Genomic DNA, 19,260 nt, shown 5'->3' on the forward strand with positions numbered 1-19,260 from the left:
AGGAACAATGTCATCTACCAATCAGAACTCCTCATCATGAAGGAGTCACATCATCCTTAGACAGCCAGACGTCCTCATCACGAATGAACTGTGTTATCTCAAATATTTTCAAAGATGATCAGAACTCCTCATCACGAAGGAAAAATGGCATCCACCGATCAGAACTCCTCATCACGAATGAGCAACATCATTCTTAGATAACCAGATGTACTCATCATGAAAGAACAGTGTTATCTCAAATATCTTCAAAGATGGCCAGATGTCCTCATCATGAAAGAATAATGTTATCTCAAATATCTTTAAAGATGGCCAGACGTCCTCATCACGAAGGAACAATGTCATCCACCGATCAGAACTCCTCATCACGAAGGAGCAACATCATTCTTAGATAGCCAGATGTCCTCATCACGAAGGAACCGTGTTATCTCAAATATCTTTAAAGATGGCTAAACGTCCTCATCACGAAGGAACAATGTCATCCACTGACCAGAACTCCTCATCACGTAGGAGCCGAGTCATCCTCAGATAACCAGACGTCCTCATCACAAAGGAACCGTGTTATCTCAAATATCTTCAAAGATGGCTAAACGTTCTCATCATAAAGGAACAATGTCATATACCAGTTGAATATCTCCCATTAAGAATGGAACGGATTTCCCATCAAAACATGAAGTCAACTGGACGAAAATTCATTGTCTTTTTATCTTTGCTCTATTCTTGTTAACACAAAAATAAACAAAGAGGGGCAGCTGTCGGCAATCATTTTCGTCCGAGACTATCATATTATTATTATTATTACAAAATAAATTTGGAGCCCATTTACAAAATCGGAGGCCCAGATCCAGACCCGGCCCAAGACCCGATTCAGATACTTATAGGGTTTCCACATCTTCTCCAACTTGTCATCGTCATGACGTCATCGCCGCACAAAAGACTCCAGAAGATGCAGGAGAGCCGCACACCTCGCTCCCTATGGTGAGTCACCATAGTAGATCCGGTGACTCACCAAAATAAACGGTGGTCCAAGGCCTTCCGATGCCTATAAAAAACCTTGAAAAACCTACAAAAAAAAAGGAGGAAAGAACAACAACAAGAACGCAAAAAGAAGCAACGGACGACTGAGAGAAACGAACAGAGGAAGCAAAAGAAAGGAGAAGAGATCTTACCACCGTTGAAGCTCAAACATCATCGGAAAAGTGATTTTATCGAAGGTAAAATCTCAGATCTAGTCCGATTGACTAGCTTTTAGCGAAAAAGAAGCTTAGATTCGGGTCAAGGGACAGTCGATCTACGTTTTGAGGTATTTTTATCTTTTTCGACCACCGTGAATAGTGACCGGCGACCGAAATAGTGATCGGAATAGTGCTCGGCGGTGGTCGGAAGGTGGTCGGCCGGTGACCGACTCTCCCTCCGATGAGGGAGTTTAGAGAGAAGGGAGAGCTTCTCTCTCTAGAGAAGAGAAGCAAAATAAAGAAATAAGAGAAAATGAGGATTTTAGACCATTTAAGGCATATTTATATCCTCCTCAAAACTACGTCGTTTTGGGGAAGGGCTTCTGTGTAATTTCTTAAATGCACAAATCATGTTTGTGGTCCCTGTACTTTGTATGCATTACAATTTAGTCACTGGAATTGATTTTTGTGTATTATAATTTGGTTTTTAGATTTTATTTTATTTTAATCATTAATCGCATATTTAAATATATTTAGGGTAAATAACATATTTAGTCTTTAATATTTTAATTATTTATATTTTAATCCCGAATAGTCATTTAGGGTTAAATTACACTATTAGTAATTATATTTTATAATATTTTGAATTAAGACCATTAATTTATATATTTTTACAATTTAATCACTGAGATTTAATATTTTAATTTTAAATAATATTTTAGGAATATTTACACTAATAATACCTAGATTTCATGATATTTAGAATTAGGATTTTTAATTTTGATATTTTACAATTTTAATCCTTTAGTTTTAAAATAATAATTTTAAATATTATTTTTAGAATTATTTACTATTATAGTACTTTGCATATTAAGTATTTATTAATAGTAACATAAAATTTTATTATTTTTAATAATTAAATTTATTATGTGTGTTTGGGTTATTTTATTTTATACAATAAATTATAAAATATTTTCTTAACTTATTAGGAATTTATTTTAAATAGTTTGTTGGTATAAAATAATATCCTTAATATTTTTATGGGATCATAAATTGAAATTAAATACAAATTTGTTAATTTATTGCAAAGACGTTAATTAATAAACAAGGTACCAATTTTGGGCGTTGCGGGGGTGCTAATCCTTCTCCACACGTAACCGACTCCCGAACTCATTTTCTAGTAAGCATACTCTTTTTGTGTTATTTTAATATTATTTTTGTAAATTGTATTAAAATAACATAACATTTTTGTGATCAATCACACCTTAATAAAATGATTGTTGGCGACTCTACAAATTGTGTTTTATCTTATACCAGAAGAAAAACACTCACTTTTTCGAGACGAGATTTAGAAAGCAACGACATTTATTTTCGCCGGACGAAATACCGTCTCGACAATTACAATAATAATTATATTTTATAATTTTATATATTATAAAAAATGTTTAAGTACCAAACATGGAAAAGGTATACTACAAAGATTAGTCTTGTATAATGTATATAAGAATCCAATAGTACTATAAATATAATGATATCATAATGGCTAAAAATGTATCATATAATTTTAAAAATATTACTTCTTTAAATGTGAAAAGACCCATAGAAAGGGTAAAACCCTATCACAGCCCCTTTGATTTTGACTTGTCATAAAAATTACCCGACGGCAAAAATCCACCTCGAAGGTTGAAATAAATTACTATATATATGTTTAAATCCTTTTTCCTTTTTATTACGAGGGCATGACAAATTGACAATCCATTTTCTCACTGTAAAAAGGAAAATATGGGGGGAAACCAGAACAAATAAGTTGTAAACTTCCATTTAATGGAAGATAAAGCGGCCAAGACAACCTTAAAACAAACAAAAAAAAAGACCCAGACTTATGTTATTGAGTTCCTTCAATAGTACTAAGGACAATGACTTGATTTCTTTGTCTTTTTTTTTTTTTTTGTCTCAACTTTTCTTATTATTATCGTATAACGTGGGAGGGATAAGAAGATGATGAAGATGGGAGGAAACAACCAAGTTTGTGCACAAAACGAGGGCGACGGGGAAGGCAGTGCAATCTTGAAAAAAGGGCCGTGGACGGCGACGGAGGATGTGATTTTGGCCGAGTACGTGAGGACTCACGGTGAAGGGAACTGGAATGCGGTGCAAACGAACACAGGGTTGGCACGTTGTGGGAAGAGTTGTAGGCTACGATGGGCTAACCATTTAAGGCCGAACTTGAAAAAAGGAGCTTTTTCTCCTGAAGAAGAAAGGTTAATTATTGAGTTGCATGCTAAAATGGGTAACAAGTGGGCTCGCATGGCTACTCAGGTAATTAATACGTCGGAAAAGGATTATCTTTTTTTCTTCATTTTCTTTTTCTAAAGCATTTATTTTACGTGTAATTTTGATTTTCTTTCATGGAAAATGTTTTTCTATTCATCGTCTTTATTAATTTCTTGCTTTAAAAGTTGTCATTTTCGTTGTATCAGCATGAGCTTTAGTGTCTGTGTTTTGTTCATAATCTGGGTAAATTTCAATAATTTTATGCTAATTTTAATCATTTAAACTTGCAATGACGTTTATGTTTTGTTTTTGTTTCAATTTCCATTTAGAACTTTGACAGGATCACATGTTTAGCTGTTCAATTTACTACGTATAGTATGATATGATTGTTTGGTGTTTCAGTTTTTTAATTTTCTAGCTATTTTCTCAGCCATTCCGAGAAAATCCAACAATTTTTTATTAATAGCTTTGAAAATATTATAGTTTATTCGTTATTAACTTCTTTCGTTTTGATACAATGTAGCTTCCAGGAAGAACAGACAATGAAATCAAGAACTATTGGAACACAAGGATTAAGAGAAGGCAACGCCAAGGCCTTCCACTCTACCCTCCTGATATCCAACCCTTACATTCCCAATACCAACGAAATCAGCATCGTTCGCTGCCGGTGACGCCAATTACGTCCCCGACAGGCACGTCAACGACGATGACCTCTTCGTTCTCCTTCCAACTCCCAATGCCATCGTCATTACCGAATCTCCAAGGTTCTATGCCAATGCAATTGCACCCTCTCCATATCCCACGATCCGAGTCGTCTCACATGCTCTATAATCCACATTCGACACCGCCGCCCCTCCAGAGTCCAGGCAGAGGCTCGACACCTTCACCTTCGACACATGTGTCCCCATTGCAATCTCCCCATAAGCCTTTGTTTTCAACTCTCCCTGTCTTTGATTCATCAACATCAAACACTTGTAGCATCAATGCTAACTATGGTAACAGTGATAACAACAATCATACTATATCTTCCGATTTCTTCTTCCCTAGAGCAACCCCTCTCCTCGAGATATCGATGCTATACAAGCGGTTCAAACACGATGTAAGCGAAAGTTGCGGCAGTGGCAGTACCGGTTCGAGCTTTATGTTACCATATCCTCCTTTGCAGAAGAATTCATTTTTCAATCCCCATAATGTTGCAGCAACGGTTGATACTAGTACTCCATTGACATCTCCACACTACTCTTCCCCTTCATACTCATTGGATCCGATCACACTCGATCTTACTTCCTCTTCAAGGATCCTTGACGATCAACACCGTGCCAATACTGGACAGTTCATATTGACCCCGGGATTCGTTTATCCGTCAAAAACAAATAACGAGCTCCCTTCAAACCAATTTTTCTTCCTAGACGGGAATTCAGATGTTACATTTGATACCAACGGGAATAGTAGCTACATCAATAATGATCAGACTTTGAGTATCCCTTTTAATGAAGGTGGCTTGCTGGATGATATGCTGGAGGAGGCTCGGGTTTTGGCCTCCGGCGACGACGATATCATGCGGAGGCAGAGCTGTGTGGCCGGATTCAGTACCAGCTCCGATGCTTTAGCTTCAGGTAAACAGATTTAGAAATGCTAGATAGGGATTAATAATTGAAGTTCAAATATGGTAAAAATATGCACAATTATCTAAGTGGGGTTGTCATTGTTTAGCAACCTTTTATGGTGAATTCCGAACATTTTTAATGTCACCATTTCTTCTTTGATTATTTCTATTCCTTTTTCCCCCTCTTTTAAACATGTGGGATTCATAGCAAAAGAAGAAACAGTAACAGATCAAGAGATCATCGCTATACAAGAAGACTACTCCGGGCTACTGGATATTCCTTCGTCGATGGCGATGCCCGATTGGTTCGACGATTGTGAGAGGTCTCCTACAGTCCTTTGAGACAACAACAGATTGCTTCACTATTGCTCGGTGGCAATTCGGGGTTGTGAATAACGGAATACGCACTCGAGACGATTGGATCTTTATAGTATTCGATACTCGAAACATGGAAAAGTGTTCACCAAACTAACACACAATATGTGTACTTGAATGTGTATATATACATGTAATAAGCTTAGTGTATTAATTATATGATCCGGCTAATGAAAATATGAAATATGAAGAATAATAAACTTTTATTCTTCAAAACGTGTAAAGTTTGCTTCTTGAAATCGAGAAAAGAGTAGTTTTGGAATTTATAATTTTGCTTAAGAGATTTGATGTCTTATCTTACTCGATTAATTATAGTACGAAAATATTTCTTTAATATAAAAATAATAAAAGAAAATCCCTATATACAAAACCACTAGTCTAACAAAATACAAACACTGAAAAACAAAAGGAAGAACTCTCCCCACAATTGAACATTTACCAATTTATGAAAATTACAACAATGTGAAGGACTTAACATATATGCTTAAACATCATTCAAGGAAACCTGTTTTTGTTAAGACAGCATTCCTCACTTTCCTCAAATCCCTCCCTTTGAGTTTCCTCCCAACACCTTCAAACACTGAGAAAGATGATATCTGACTCCTTGCTTGCCTCTTTGCAAGAAACTCATGTGGTGGCAATTTCGAATCGAATTCTTCTTCATCATCATCATCGAAATCACGATCGTCGTCATCTTCGTCGTCGTCGTCGTCATGCCGTGATGATCCCTTCTTTGACTTGTTATTCCTAGAGAACTTGGACCAATCAGGAATTCTGACGGGAGCTGATTGCTGCTGATGCTTGACGCCATTAGCTTCATGACTGGAACTTGAACCATTCTTAATGGCAGAGAAAGTTCTAGGGATCACCCTTGCAGCACTTGGGAGCTGTCTTCTAACAGTAACAGCAGATGATGATTCTTCGATGGATCGGCCAAGTTTGATGGTGGTGGTAGTTGAATCTTTTCTTTCTTTAAGAACTGCCCAAACATCTTCTTCCTCAAAATCCCCATCTCTCAATGATCTCCACACACCACTGCCTCGCCTTGAACAAGGATACCTATCTTCTTCCATTGACGAATTCCTACAATCACATCGTGTGCATGTAGTTGAGGTAAAAAAAACCCACACGATATTGAAGTAAAAAACATAAAGCATCTACCTTTCCCTGGGGATTAAGAACCTTCAAAAGGCCACAACTTTCCCAAGATTCAGAACTGGTCTGCATCATGAGAATGAAATTTCAATTCCAAAAAGATCAACAATAATAATGAATAAATGAGAATCTCAACTACAGAAAAAAGATACAAAAACTACAGGTTTTTTTTCTTTTTGTTTCAGAGGGGAGACTCAAATAGCCAAAATGATAGACAGGGAGCAGTAAACAAGGAAGAACCAAAGAGTAAGACATACCACTTCTCTTGTCTTTAGAAATCTATTAATGGGTGCCTACTGCCCTTTTGTATTTCCATCTAGTCCTTCAAGAACTCAACTTTTGACAGAGGACATGAAAAAAAAAAAGGAAAACAAAGAATACAAGGAAACACAGTTGTGATCTGTTTTGGTGTTTTGCTGTATATGCTTACCGACTAGCCTTAAATTTTTCTGGGTGAATTAGGCCTGTAAGAACATCTAAATCCACCTTGGTTATAATACCAATTTTGAACCAACAACTTCAAAAACTTTTCATTTAAAAATAATAAAATAAACTCTCCAAGTTATATCAATGGTAAATGAGGATGTTATTCTTTTAAAATATCTTAGGTTCGAGTATCTTTCGTAATTATTGAAAACACACACATCTTATAAACACAATTGTTCGAACTCGAAACTTTTAAAAAAGTAATACTTCCGTTAAGCACTAAGATCACTTAATGAATTTCCAATCCAATTAAATTTCAAATATAATTAAATAATTAAAAATATATAAAAACTACATAGAGTTTACATCATTTTCTCATTTTATGATCTCTTTGGTAAGATGGGTTGTCTTATTATAGAAAAAACTTAGATTATTTAATAAAAAAATTGATCTTCTCTGTCCTTAACTTCATTTTTATTCTTGATCTTTGTTATATAAGACGAAGATTAATTATTTTAATGAATAAATATATAAGACGAAGATTCATTTTTATTCTATGTCCTTGTCTTATCGGTCGAATTTCTTAATAATAAAAAATATTTATATTTTTAGTGTCCGATGTATTTTAAGCTTTGAAATTGTCTCCCACTCTTTGTGTCCCATAAAAACTGTCAATTATTAATTTTTTTGTCAATTTTTTTTAAATTTTGACTAATTATTATTTAAATTTTATAATTGAGTAGTTTTCAAATATATTTTATAAAATTAAAATATTTAAATTAATCAAGGTCAAAGTAAAAAAAATTGACTTTTTAAAAATCAGTATGACAGTTTTATGGGACGGATGGAGTAATATGTAAGAGTCTGAAGAGTTCCTCGATTGTCAAGCTCGTTTTATATGGATCCAATTAAAGGGTTTGGAGAATTTGGAGGACCACTTCGACATTTGTTTTCCAATTTTCCTAATCATCCTCCAAGTTCTTCAATTTCTCCAATTTAATCGTCCAACTCTCTAACCTCTTCAATTTGGTTCACACACGGTAACCCGGCACTTGAGGAAAGTCACGATAAGCACAACATGATATACGGATGGAATATCAAGAAAACGAAAGAACACAGTAAACACCAGTTGTATATCACAGAAGAAAGTACACATGGTTTTATATACAACGTACAAAGCCAAGTATGCAAGTACCATAACTGCTAAATAGAATAATCTCCTTAGTCTAATGGTTATCTTAAGCAACTCTTCTTGCCACGTAGACCTAACCGTATAACAGCCTCAATATATACGTATCATACTCTCAGTCATGGCACTCCTAAGCCCTTCCTAAGGATCTATAGAGAAAATCCTAAGATTAAAATTACCCCAAACACACTTGGAGTATAATACCTCTCAAGTTATCGAAGATTCTGACTGCCCACGCAATCGAAAGATCCCTCAACAGTTAATATTATCGATAAAATCTTGTATCATCCCATGAACTATGGAACTCTAATTTGGTTATTTTTAGTTTCTATATTTTCTCAGATGTTAAAATTTTGGTTCTAATATAAATGATAGTTGTAAAATATATTTAAATTACATTATCAATCTTTTTATTATAGCTAAATTATAAATTTAGTTTCTGTTATCCAATTAATTTTAAAGTTTATATGATTTAATTATATTATCCTTGTCCTTGCATTACTTGAGTCAAGAATGAAATCTCATAAATTGTAAGTATAAGACTAAAATTGATAAAACTAAAATACAAATATCAAATTTATAATTTGTACATAATACAAGAACTAATGACATAATTTAACAATTTAATATTTTATTTTTAGCTTTTTAAACTTATTTGAATTTGTTGTTAAAATATTAGCCGAAAGCTTGATTAAGTCAATAATGATGTCATTTCCACTTGGATTTACTGCACATTGATAGTTTAAGGCAGAGAAAGACAAAGCGAAATGTGGCTTGAAAAGCAATAATTATATTATTTAAAAGAGGAAATAAAAAAATAACCAAATTGAAATGGTTAATCGTAAGAGTTTACGAAATGATTAAATAATAGAATTTATATATATATATATATATATATTATGGGTTAATATCCTCTTACACAGTTAATTTCAGTTTTTAATCTCTTTCATCCAACGGTCTTAAAAAGATATAAAAATCTTTTAGTTTTACACAATGTAATTGGATCATATCCTTATATATATAAATTGCATCCCTTTAGGATCATTGGATGAGAAAAGTTAAACGTTAAGATTAACGGTGTAAGTAGATCCTAACCTATAATATATATAAATGGAAAGAGAGAGAGAGTTAATTACATCATATGTTCTCAAAGTATGGCATTCATTCTTAATTAGTAATTAACTTTTAAATGTTTTAATTTCATCCCTAAACTATGACTATCATTCTAAATTAGTCCTCAAAATTTTGAACATTTCAATTTCATTCCTAAACTACGATCTTTATTCTAAATTAGTCCCCAAACTTTTTGAACATTCCAAATTCATCCCAAACTATACGTATATATTAACCACATCCCTTGTTAATAAAATAGTTCAACCAAGCTATATTATTATATGGTTGAAAAAAATAGGTTAAATTATTGCTGAAACTAATTCCATATTTGGATGAATTTGGGATGGAATTAGAATATTCAAAAGTTTGGGGATCAATTTAGAATTAAGATCATGGTTTGGGGATGGAATTAAAATATTCAAAAGTTTAAGGATAAATTTAGAATGAGAATTATAGTTTGAGATCAAATTAGAATATTCAAAAGTTTAAGGACCAATTTAAACACACACACATATAGTAAGTATAATAATCAAGACATAATATCGAAATTAGTCTCCTAACATTTAATTAAATAGTCATTTTGACTTTTATTTTTTTAGAGTATTTTAGCCTTTAATGTCTCATTTTAGGGTTAATAGGTTGTTATTTTAGAGAATTAACAGTTTGTTAAGTACAGGCATGGACTTACAATTATGCCATTATCCATCCCAAATTCATTGGTTTAATTATACTTTAGGACCCTTTTAGTTTTAAAATGGAATTATGAGTTCTAATTTTTTTGGTTTAATTACGCTTTAAGACCCTTCAATTTCAAAATTAGTGAATTAAATCAGAATGTGTACGATTTATTCAATTTTAAAGATCATGTTTATTGCAAAGTTAAACAACTTGTCCCCCTCAGAGTTCAATCATGGCTCCGTCCCTACACATAGGGGCATTTTTGCCTCAAAATAAATTATTGATGCAAAATACTCCAAAAAATAAGGATAAAAAATGACTATTTAGTCAAACGTTAGAAATATTTTTGACATTATATCAAAAATTAACCCCTAAATTGTACTTTTTCATTTAAATGTTTATTTTTTGGTCGAAAAATATATAAAGCCTTTAATTATTTTAAAAAGAAAATTGAGTTTTTGAAAGAAAAAAATCCTAAAATTAAGAAATTAAATTAATTATATTATCGAATCAAAAAATTAAATCAATAAAGTTGGGTATCACTTCCGAAATGCCTAAATAGAAAAAGTAATATAGTTTAGGGATCAATTTTTATATTAAACCTTTATTCAATGATACCCAGTAAAACGTGACCCGCATGCATCAAATTGGTAGCCGTCGTTCATCGAATATGGCAAAACTTGAAAGGAGAGAGTGAAGTTGAGACAAAATGTCGGAAAGTCTGAAGGAGCCAATTAAAATATTCTTTGGGTTTGATGGCTTTGAAACCTCTTTTGTCAAAACTTTGGGGCTGCTGATACCGAAAGTTATATCGTACGACAGTCTTAATATACGGTTAAATAAATATATTACATATTTTATTATTATTTTTTTCTATCATTTCTGATAAAAATTACCTAAAACATTATTATTTCTACCAGAAATATTATTAGGCGTTTTACCGAGCTTGATAATATATCCGGTAAAGTTCTACCTAAAATATTTTTTTTCTTTTAAATATATTATCAAACCCGGTAAAACGCCCAATAATAATATTTCCTGTAGAAATAATAATGTTTCCGGTAATTTTTTACCGATTTTGTTAAAAAAATAATAACAAAACTAATAGCGCATTTTCTTAATCTTATATTAGGTTGCCGCACGTAAGACTTTCTACTGCTAATAAGGTTGAAGATTCATGTTTTGACAGATAAAATTATTTTATCTTTTTTATAGTTATTAAATCAATAATTAATGGTATAAGGTGTTAACAAAGTTAGTTTTGTTAGTGTGGGAATTACTTCAAATTTTTAACGGATTTAAGTCGGGTTTTTAATATTGTTGACGGTTTGGGTTAATTCCTCACATTCATAAGAAGAGAACAAAAGAATGAAAATAAAGTATAATAATTGGTTCAAATTATTAACGAATTATGACGTTTACGAATAGAATAAACTGAATTGAGAAAATCTGTAATATTGAATTTGATTTAATCGATTGATAGATAAGATAAGAGTAATTAATTAAAAAAATCATAATCATTAATTTTAGATTTGGTAAGAGTGGAGCGAGTCAAATCATAATCATGACTCAGAAATCATGCTCGAAGCTTTCAGTGTAAAGCTCAATTTTTGTTAAGATGGTTCAGAAAGTACTAAATCTAAGGAAAAGCCCACTACTTTTTTTCAAACATGTGGTCTCTTCATTGATCATTTTTTTTCACACAGTAGTCTTATGCCAACAAGGAAAAGGGGGAATTCTATGGAACAGGCATGTAATTTAAGGTTGAGGGAAGACATAATATAAAATGTTAAAAATATTATAATATTTTAGGTTGTACGGAATTTAAAATATTAACTTTTTCATAATATTCTCGGTTGCACATATTCTTTTATAATATTCTCAATTTTGGTAACCGAAAATGTTATATTTTTTATAACTTTTTCGATTCTAACCGAAAAATATTAAAAAGTTAACATATGCCTTTTCTAACATTATTGGTTTCACATTTCCTTAGTCTTGAGCATGGCCTAGACAGGTGGGGCTATATGGTAGTCGTCAATAAAGAGTGCACTTATCGATACTCGCTTCGTTAACAAGCTCTTGAAGTAAAAAGTTGGGCCTAAGACAATTCATATCCCAACATAAGATAAACTCAATGTATATGTTTAGTGTTGTAAATTAGATGAAATATGTTGTGAGTTATTCGAGATCGATTTGATTAAAACTCGATAAATATTCGACTTGAAAAAACAAGTTAAAACGAAATACTTGATACTCGACTCGAAATACTCGCGAGCAACTCACAAATATAATATATTAAGATTTTATTTTTTTTAAAAAAATTTATTAATAATATTAACATTTATGTTTTGATTTTTTTAAGAAAATCAGTATAAAGTTTTCATGTATTTAATGTTCAGGTTCAGATTTGAGTTTAAAACTTTAATCGAGTTAAGTTTAAGGATTTTTTTTAAAATTTTGAGCTTTTATAAGTTTCAATTCATTGTTTCGAATTCGATTCAAACTTAAAAATTTTAGGCTCACGAATTTTCAAGTTGAGTCCAGCTCCATTTTAAGGTTTTCGAGTCTAGTCTAACTCAACAATAGTCGAGCTCGACTCTCGTCTCTTTTATAATAAAATATTGTTTCTTTGCTTCTAGCTCATCTCATCTATCAACCCGAATTCACCCTTTCCTTCCCTTTGTTTAAGGAGAGAATCCATCGTAGTAATCTGTCTGTATGTGGATCATCCCACTTTGTTTAAAGACTTCTTTCATTCAATTAGCCGTTAATAACATCGAGGAGGACATCGTTTCTGGTTAGTCAAAATAAAACCACAACGGATTGGTGTTCGACAAAGTCCAATGAGCCAAAGAATGAGCTACCCTATTAACTTCTTGATTAACATAGTGTACTCTAAGGTTTGAATGATGCTTGAATGCTTTTCGAGCCTCGTTGAACATCAATCCGATCACGGAAATATCTTCTTGTTTGTTCGCCAAGCGATTAACTATGGGAATGGCGGGTCCTTCAATTGTTGCACCGTTCCACTCATTTTCAAATACAAATGGGATCTCGTATGTTAAAGCCATGGCTTCCACCGATTCAGAGTTGTGGCAGCCCTCCAACCTACGAGCGAGCCCTCCAACAACCATTCCATGGTGGTCCCTTGCAACCACACCTATGGCAGCAATTCCTGAGCCAGGCAGCCAAGTGCGTGCCGTCAACGTTAATTTTAAGGCACCCCTCTGTCGGTTTCTTCCAGCCAGGTTTTGCGCTTCTACTTGGTTTTGTGGAAGGGCCATTTGTGGAGTCGTTCGCCTCTTTAAAGGAGGATCCAAGGGCCCAGGCAGTAGTAATCACTTCTCTCGCGGTTTGAAGCTCCTCGTCATGAACCAGCTTGTTTCGTCGATTCCGAGCAGTGTGGTGAAACCTTTCCGATTAAGAGAGGCGACAGCCTCTTCAAGCCACGATTTGCAGGAGGTGGAATGTGCTGATATGAGGAAATGATCAAGCCCCGATAACGTGATAACTTCCTTAGCAACCGAGTATTCTTTAAAGGCATGCAAGATTGTCTCTAAGTTTTGTTTACACATAGGACATTCCATCGCTGAGTTCAGCCACTCCAAGCCGGGAGCCCATTGGGAGTGCAGCATGGGTGTTTAAAAATTTAAGGTATTGGGACTACACGAATTTTATTTAGCAAATTACGAGACGAGTTCCTTCGAATATTACTTTTTAATAGTCCCCATGTAATGGGCTCCACGTAGGCCATTATTTAATTTGGGTTGTAATGATTCGTCATGTCGATTAAAAAATATTTTTTTTAATTTTTTTAAGAAATAATATTTATAAAATCAAAAAAATCGATTGAACTCGTCAAGTCAAGGTGACGAATTTCTTCAAATTCAAAAAAATAGTTGTTGTTCAACGGGAAGAGGGGAAGTAACGGTCAATGAAACTCGTCACCTCGAGGTGATGAGTTCGACCAACCATTTTGAAAAACTGGTTGTTTATAGTTGTTGGGAGTAAGGCTATAAATAGGAGTTTGGGGTTTTGGAATTTCACAAAAACCTGAATCTGAAAAAAAATTAAAAAAAAAACATACGTTGTGCAAAATCTTGAAAAATGGCAACCCGAGAATATATATTACGCCTGGATAACGTCCATGTTTCTTCGATCCAACACGGACCGGATGACGAATGGAGTATTTGAAGTCGGGGGATGACAACTAGAGAGTCTCATCAACGAATGATGATATATCTACATCGATCCGGTCTATTTCCTACCATATTTTTATGTGGCTTCAAGGTGTACCCGATATTGATCGAAGCTTTGATCGAACGCTGGCACCCCCAGATGCACACGTTCCACTTTCCAAGCGGTGAAGCAACATTTACTCTGGAAGACGTCGCTTACCAACTTGGTGTTCTGGTGAATGGAGCCCCCGTCGTGAGTAACTCTTACGACCCCGCGACGTTGATCCTCCAAGTCTTGGGAAAATGGCCACCATCCGACTTCATGAGGGGCTATCGGATAATGATAACGTGGCTAGAGTCCGAATTCCAAGTCACTTAATAGTCTACCAAGGAGGAGGTTGTTTTCGTGTCCCGAGTATTTTTTTCTCCAAGTGATCATAAAGATATTATTACAAGACAAATATGGTAATTTGGCATACACCTAGTATCCATGGTATTCGGAAGACTTCGCTGTGGGTCGGAATACCAATTGAGGCTCAACAATTTTGGCCTTTCTTTACCGGGAGCTTTGCAAGGTTGCAACTGTCCAGCGTGGTCGAAAAGTCAATGTAGAAGGTTGTCTGTTACTGCTACAGTCCTGGACCTGGTATCGCTTGCCCTCTTTTACGTCGATTACAGACATCCTGGTCGAGTTTTCGCTGGTTACAAGGTAATTGTTTAACTTTATTTATTTAACCCTTTTTTTAATCTAAAAAAATTATTTATTTTTTTCTTTGCTTATAATTTTTTTAAATATTTTAGATAACATCATAAAATAACTAAGACAAAGTCGGTCGGTGCCGATGCACGAGACATACAGATAAGGATTGACCTCGTCGGTCGATTCGTGGTATGACATACACTATTTTTATTATTTTTTGAATACTTTTTAACTTTATATATACTAACTTTGATATTTAATATTTACAGTTCTCTTCGCTTCCGTATGTTGACGAGGAGATCTACCATGTATTGTCGGTGGGATTTTTAGAGGGGTCTCACTCATGGTGTGTCGTGACGTCATTATTACACCAAGCAATTGTTGAGTAGCATAGGACTGGAAGAGTGATGCGCCAATTTGCGACGCACTAGTCGATTCCTACGGAAATCATGATTGATATGGACGCGCTCCATATAATCGATACGCGTGGGAAACATAATGAAAATTGGTCGGCGCGACACACTTACTACATCAAAATTAGTTGACCCTATTCCCATATGTAATGGGGTAAGGAGGAGGTAGGGTAGTAGGTTGCCCCCAACGCCAGGTTGAGAACAACTTCCATAAAAGACCTTCGTTATGAATTAGCGTGAACTATCGCTCCCCGTCGTCAGGACATTACATCGCTGGACTTAGATTTCAGCTATTACCACTATCTTTGGCTTTACGAAAAAAATGACAAACCATATCTCACGATACTGGAAGAGATGGCAGAATGGCAACATCATCAAGCCACACGCGCCAAGTCCAAGTCCAAGGCCAAGTCAAACAAGTCAAAGAAGAAAGCATCATCGTCGTCTTCTTTCGCTTCATCATATGCGGCTGAAGAGTACAATTACACATCTCAGGCTAGTTTCAGTTTCAATCCTCTATTTCATGCTTCAACCGATACTCTACCGAATTGGGTTGGAGGTTCATGAGATGCATCGTAATACACTCTAGCATCTTCAACAAAACATGAGGTTGCGGGTGAGTAGGACCACATCTTATATGGTCACCAAAAGCCAAGTCGAAGCAATTATGACAATGTTAGCGTTAAATGTCATAAATACATCATTGTCTTTCGAATGTGGATCGTAGAGTGTGTTAGGTACACCTCCTCGGCAAGACGGTGATGGCGACGATTATCAAGGCCTAAGACCCGGTGTACTCGACGAGCCCTGTGGTATTATCGTTCGACCACTCCGCGATATCGTCAAGAACTTAGAAGACATAGACAAATTGATTTTTACTTTGTAATTTTCATGTAAAAATTTATTTTTTATATTTATTTATTTACTTTGTATTTTGTAAAATTTAAATAAATTGATTTTTCTTTTAATTTTAATTTTTTTTAAACTATCCTCGGACGAACTCGTCGCCTCTAGGTGACGAGTTCACTTAGTCGTTACTGTTTGTTGTCCAACGGCTATTTTTTTAATTCGAATGAACTCGTCACCTCGACATGACGAGTTTCATCAATTTTTTTATTTTATAAATATTATTTCTTAAAAATATTTTTAATAAACTCATCATGTCTGCATGACGAGTCATTATAACCCAAATTAAATAATGGCCCACGTGGGAACCACTACGTGAGGACTATTAAAAAAATAATATATGAGGGACTCGTCATCTTAAAGTGACGAATTCCAGGCGTATTGTATTAAATGTCGTAGTTCACTAAATAAAATTCAGGTAGGCCCAATACTCTAAATATTTTACTCGCCGGGGGTATTGGGCCAAAAAAAACCGTGCATCATGTCCCAGCCTCCATCCAAAAAATTTTAATTTTTGGGAGAGTGGGGAGTTTCGTCAAGGCTTTCCAAATAGTTGATTGATCTCTCTCGGTGCCAGCTTTCATCGAAAGCAAGTTGTATCCGGACTTTGTAATGAAGAAGCCCCGTGTTGTGGAGTTCCCACACGAGGTGGTCATACGCTTGGGGGGGGGGGGAGATGAGAGATCCTACAATAGCTTCCGCGTCCAGCATAGCAAATACCTTCTAAACATCTTCTTTCCACCTTGGTGACCCTCGAAACATAAAGTCCTTACATCGTAGGGGAGTCGAGGGGTTATCCACATATGTGCATAAGAGCATGACCGCTTTAGTCCATCCTCATCGATCAAAATGTATCCGGGCAGCCCCCTCAAAACCAATCCTCCAAAAGAAGCCTTCCTTGAGAGCCTCCTTTGCTTTACAAATGCTAGAGCATGCACAAGGTGCTTTGTCTCCGAGCTTAGCATCAAAAGAGGAATATTGTGCAAAATATCTAGTCTTGTCGGTAACAGTTAGCTATGTCATCGTTCCGTTAAGAAAAGGATGGGTTTTTCCCAACCATTCATGATTAAACCACTGGTTTTGCATACAAATAATGCTAATTTGCATGAGAATTCAAGTGCCACTGGAATTGGCTTACTTCAATCATGATGACATACTTCCATTTGTCATATGAAACCTTAACAAGAGGTAGACAATGTAGCTTCAAATCAGTAACCTCTCCACTTCGAAATCGACATCTGCATATAATCACTAGCAGAGCAGAAACTTCTTAAGGTTCTAAATAAGAGCAGAAATTCTGCTGCTTGTTATATATAGGATGGATGAAGTTGTGCATTCATTAGAGTAAATAGTTTCTGTGATCTAATAATATAGTTTCTTTGCACTTCATGATCATAACTGGCGTATCTTAGCCGATCGGAACATTTGTATCAACAAGATATAGAAGAAAAGAAACATACAAGAAAGGAGAAGTGAAAACGATCAAACTATGAATTTAGGTAAGTGCCTCAGCTCCAGCAACAATCTCCAAAATCTCACGTGTAATTTTTGCCTGCCGTTCCCGATTGTAGACAATGGAAAGATTCTTCTTCAACTCGATCGCATTATCAGTAGCATTACTCATTGCATTCATCCTGGCTGCGAGCTCACTCGCCAATGATTCCTGCAATGCCCTCAAGATCTGACTATTCAAATAAAGGGGCATCATAGCATCGAGAATTTGAACCGGATCTTGCTCGAACTGCATAAGAGGAGAAATTCCCCCTCCTTCCACCCTCACTTTATTCCTCTCCACAGCCAGCTTCCCTCCCTTGGTTGTCAACATAAACAACTCATCTTCCACACCATCAACACAATTGCCATTCACATCGACAACCTCACCTTTCACCGACAACGGAAGCAAAGCCCGAATCACAGGAGCTGACTTCACAAAAGATACGAACTTCGTATACACAAGCTCGACCTTATCGACCTCTTCACTTATAAACAACGAGAAAACATCATCGGCAATCATCTGAGCTTCTTTGGCAGTAGGAAACCCTCCTCCTTCAACAAATCTATCGACCAAATCATCGTCTTTCCGCCTAAAATAAGAATTACCCTTTTTTCCTACACTAATAACAGCATAATCCAATCCAAGACCTTTCAATTCAGAAATCCGGGACTCCGCCTTTTAATCACTGCATTGTTGAAACTTCCACAAAGACCTCGATCGCCAGTTATAACAACTAAAGCTACTTTCTTTACAGGCCTAATAACAGTTAAAGGACAATCAACATCTTCACGTTGTAAACTATCATTAACGGTGTAAAGGAACTCCACCAAAGCTTCGGTGAAAGGCCTACCGTTGATTACAGCTTCTTGAGCTCTCCTGACCCTTGCAGCCGCCACCAACTTCATTGCTTCAGTGATTTTTTGAGTGCTCTTCACCGTTTCGATTCGTTTTCGGAGCTCTCGAAGGCGGCAATGGATCTGAGGGAAGGGTGAAGGAGATCGAGAGAGGCTTTTCGGGGGTAATCTATTGGAAAATTGGAGAAATGGGATTTGTTTAAATTGGTAAATAAGTTGATTTTTGGTGGAATTTGAAGGTTTTGATGAGACCCAAGTCGGTAGATTTGATGAATACATTGTTTACAGTGAAGGTTTCTGCTGGGTTTTGGGGGGTTTAGGATTACAAAAGTGAGTTTCCCGAGTAATGAGAAATGTTGTAGAAACGACAATGGTAAACAATGGGCTCTGTTTGGGCCATTACTACAGGTTGTCCATATTCAATCATATCTAGTGAATGGGTTTTATGGGCCCAACCGAGGGAGTAAAAATTATTTGGTCCAATAGTACACCTCAAATTTTATTTTGCAATTTACGACAAATGCTGCTTTACATGGAAACACATCACTTCGAGGTGATGAGTATATTCAAATAATATTTTATATTTAAACTCATCACGACATGACGAGTTATAATGAAATATAATTTTTTATTAGATTTTTATTGAATAGAAGTACTAGTACTAATAAAAAATTTCAAGTCATTGTAACAAATTTCGTAGTTTTTAAAATAAAAATTTAATGT

At 35.1% G+C, this 19,260-nt stretch overlaps 3 protein-coding genes across 5 annotated transcripts in view; 1 reads left to right on the forward strand and 2 right to left on the reverse strand.

Annotated features, from left to right (window-relative positions):
• The window catches only part of LOC120126344 (uncharacterized protein ZK546.14-like), a 29,060-nt gene extending 22,007 nt beyond the window's left edge, over positions 1-7,053 (reverse strand). Inside the window, exons 1-3 of one of the 3 annotated variants that reach the window (XM_039144562.1) lie at positions 6,840-7,053; positions 6,595-6,648; positions 5,918-6,510 (exon numbers count right to left, since the gene is read on the reverse strand). In XM_039144562.1, coding sequence (XP_039000493.1) covers positions 5,919-6,500 — 582 coding nt within the window. In that variant the 5' untranslated portion in view covers positions 6,501-6,510; positions 6,595-6,648; positions 6,840-7,053 and the 3' untranslated portion in view covers position 5,918. Of the gene's footprint in view, positions 1-5,818; positions 6,513-6,589; positions 6,649-6,839 lie in introns of those variants that run through there. The other 2 variants (XM_039144560.1, XM_039144561.1) reach the window with 2 other exon arrangements.
• LOC120126512 (transcription factor MYB120-like) lies at positions 3,171-5,394 on the forward strand. Its single transcript, XM_039144669.1, has 3 exons — positions 3,171-3,491; positions 3,970-5,062; positions 5,261-5,394. Exons 1-3 carry the CDS (start codon positions 3,171-3,173, stop codon positions 5,392-5,394), a joined length of 1,548 nt encoding a protein of 515 aa, XP_039000600.1.
• Positions 7,054-17,586: 10,533 nt separating the features above from the next.
• LOC120126574 (ATP synthase gamma chain 2, chloroplastic-like) lies at positions 17,587-18,842 on the reverse strand. The gene is given in 2 exon segments (XM_039144733.1): positions 17,587-18,363; positions 18,366-18,842. Coding segments are annotated over 2 exon segments (1,131 nt in total). The 5' UTR covers positions 18,817-18,842; the 3' UTR covers positions 17,587-17,683.
• Between the last annotated feature and the right edge of the window lie 418 nt (positions 18,843-19,260).

Source organism: Hibiscus syriacus, unplaced genomic scaffold (genome assembly GCF_006381635.1).
Source record: "Hibiscus syriacus cultivar Baekdansim isolate YM2019G1 unplaced genomic scaffold, ASM638163v2 tig00110458_pilon, whole genome shotgun sequence".
NCBI lineage: Eukaryota > Viridiplantae > Streptophyta > Magnoliopsida > Malvales > Malvaceae > Hibiscus > Hibiscus syriacus.

Bases quoted from the DNA above. Each gene is read 5' to 3' on its own strand.
- LOC120126512 (XM_039144669.1), top strand. From the start codon at position 3,171: ATGATGAAGATGGGAGGAAACAACCAAGTTTGTGCACAAAACGAGGGC. The intron at 3,492-3,969 runs GTAATTAATACG...GATACAATGTAG, and splicing joins GGGCTCGCATGGCTACTCAG to CTTCCAGGAAGAACAGACAA. The intron at 5,063-5,260 runs GTAAACAGATTT...TGGGATTCATAG, and splicing joins CTCCGATGCTTTAGCTTCAG to CAAAAGAAGAAACAGTAACA.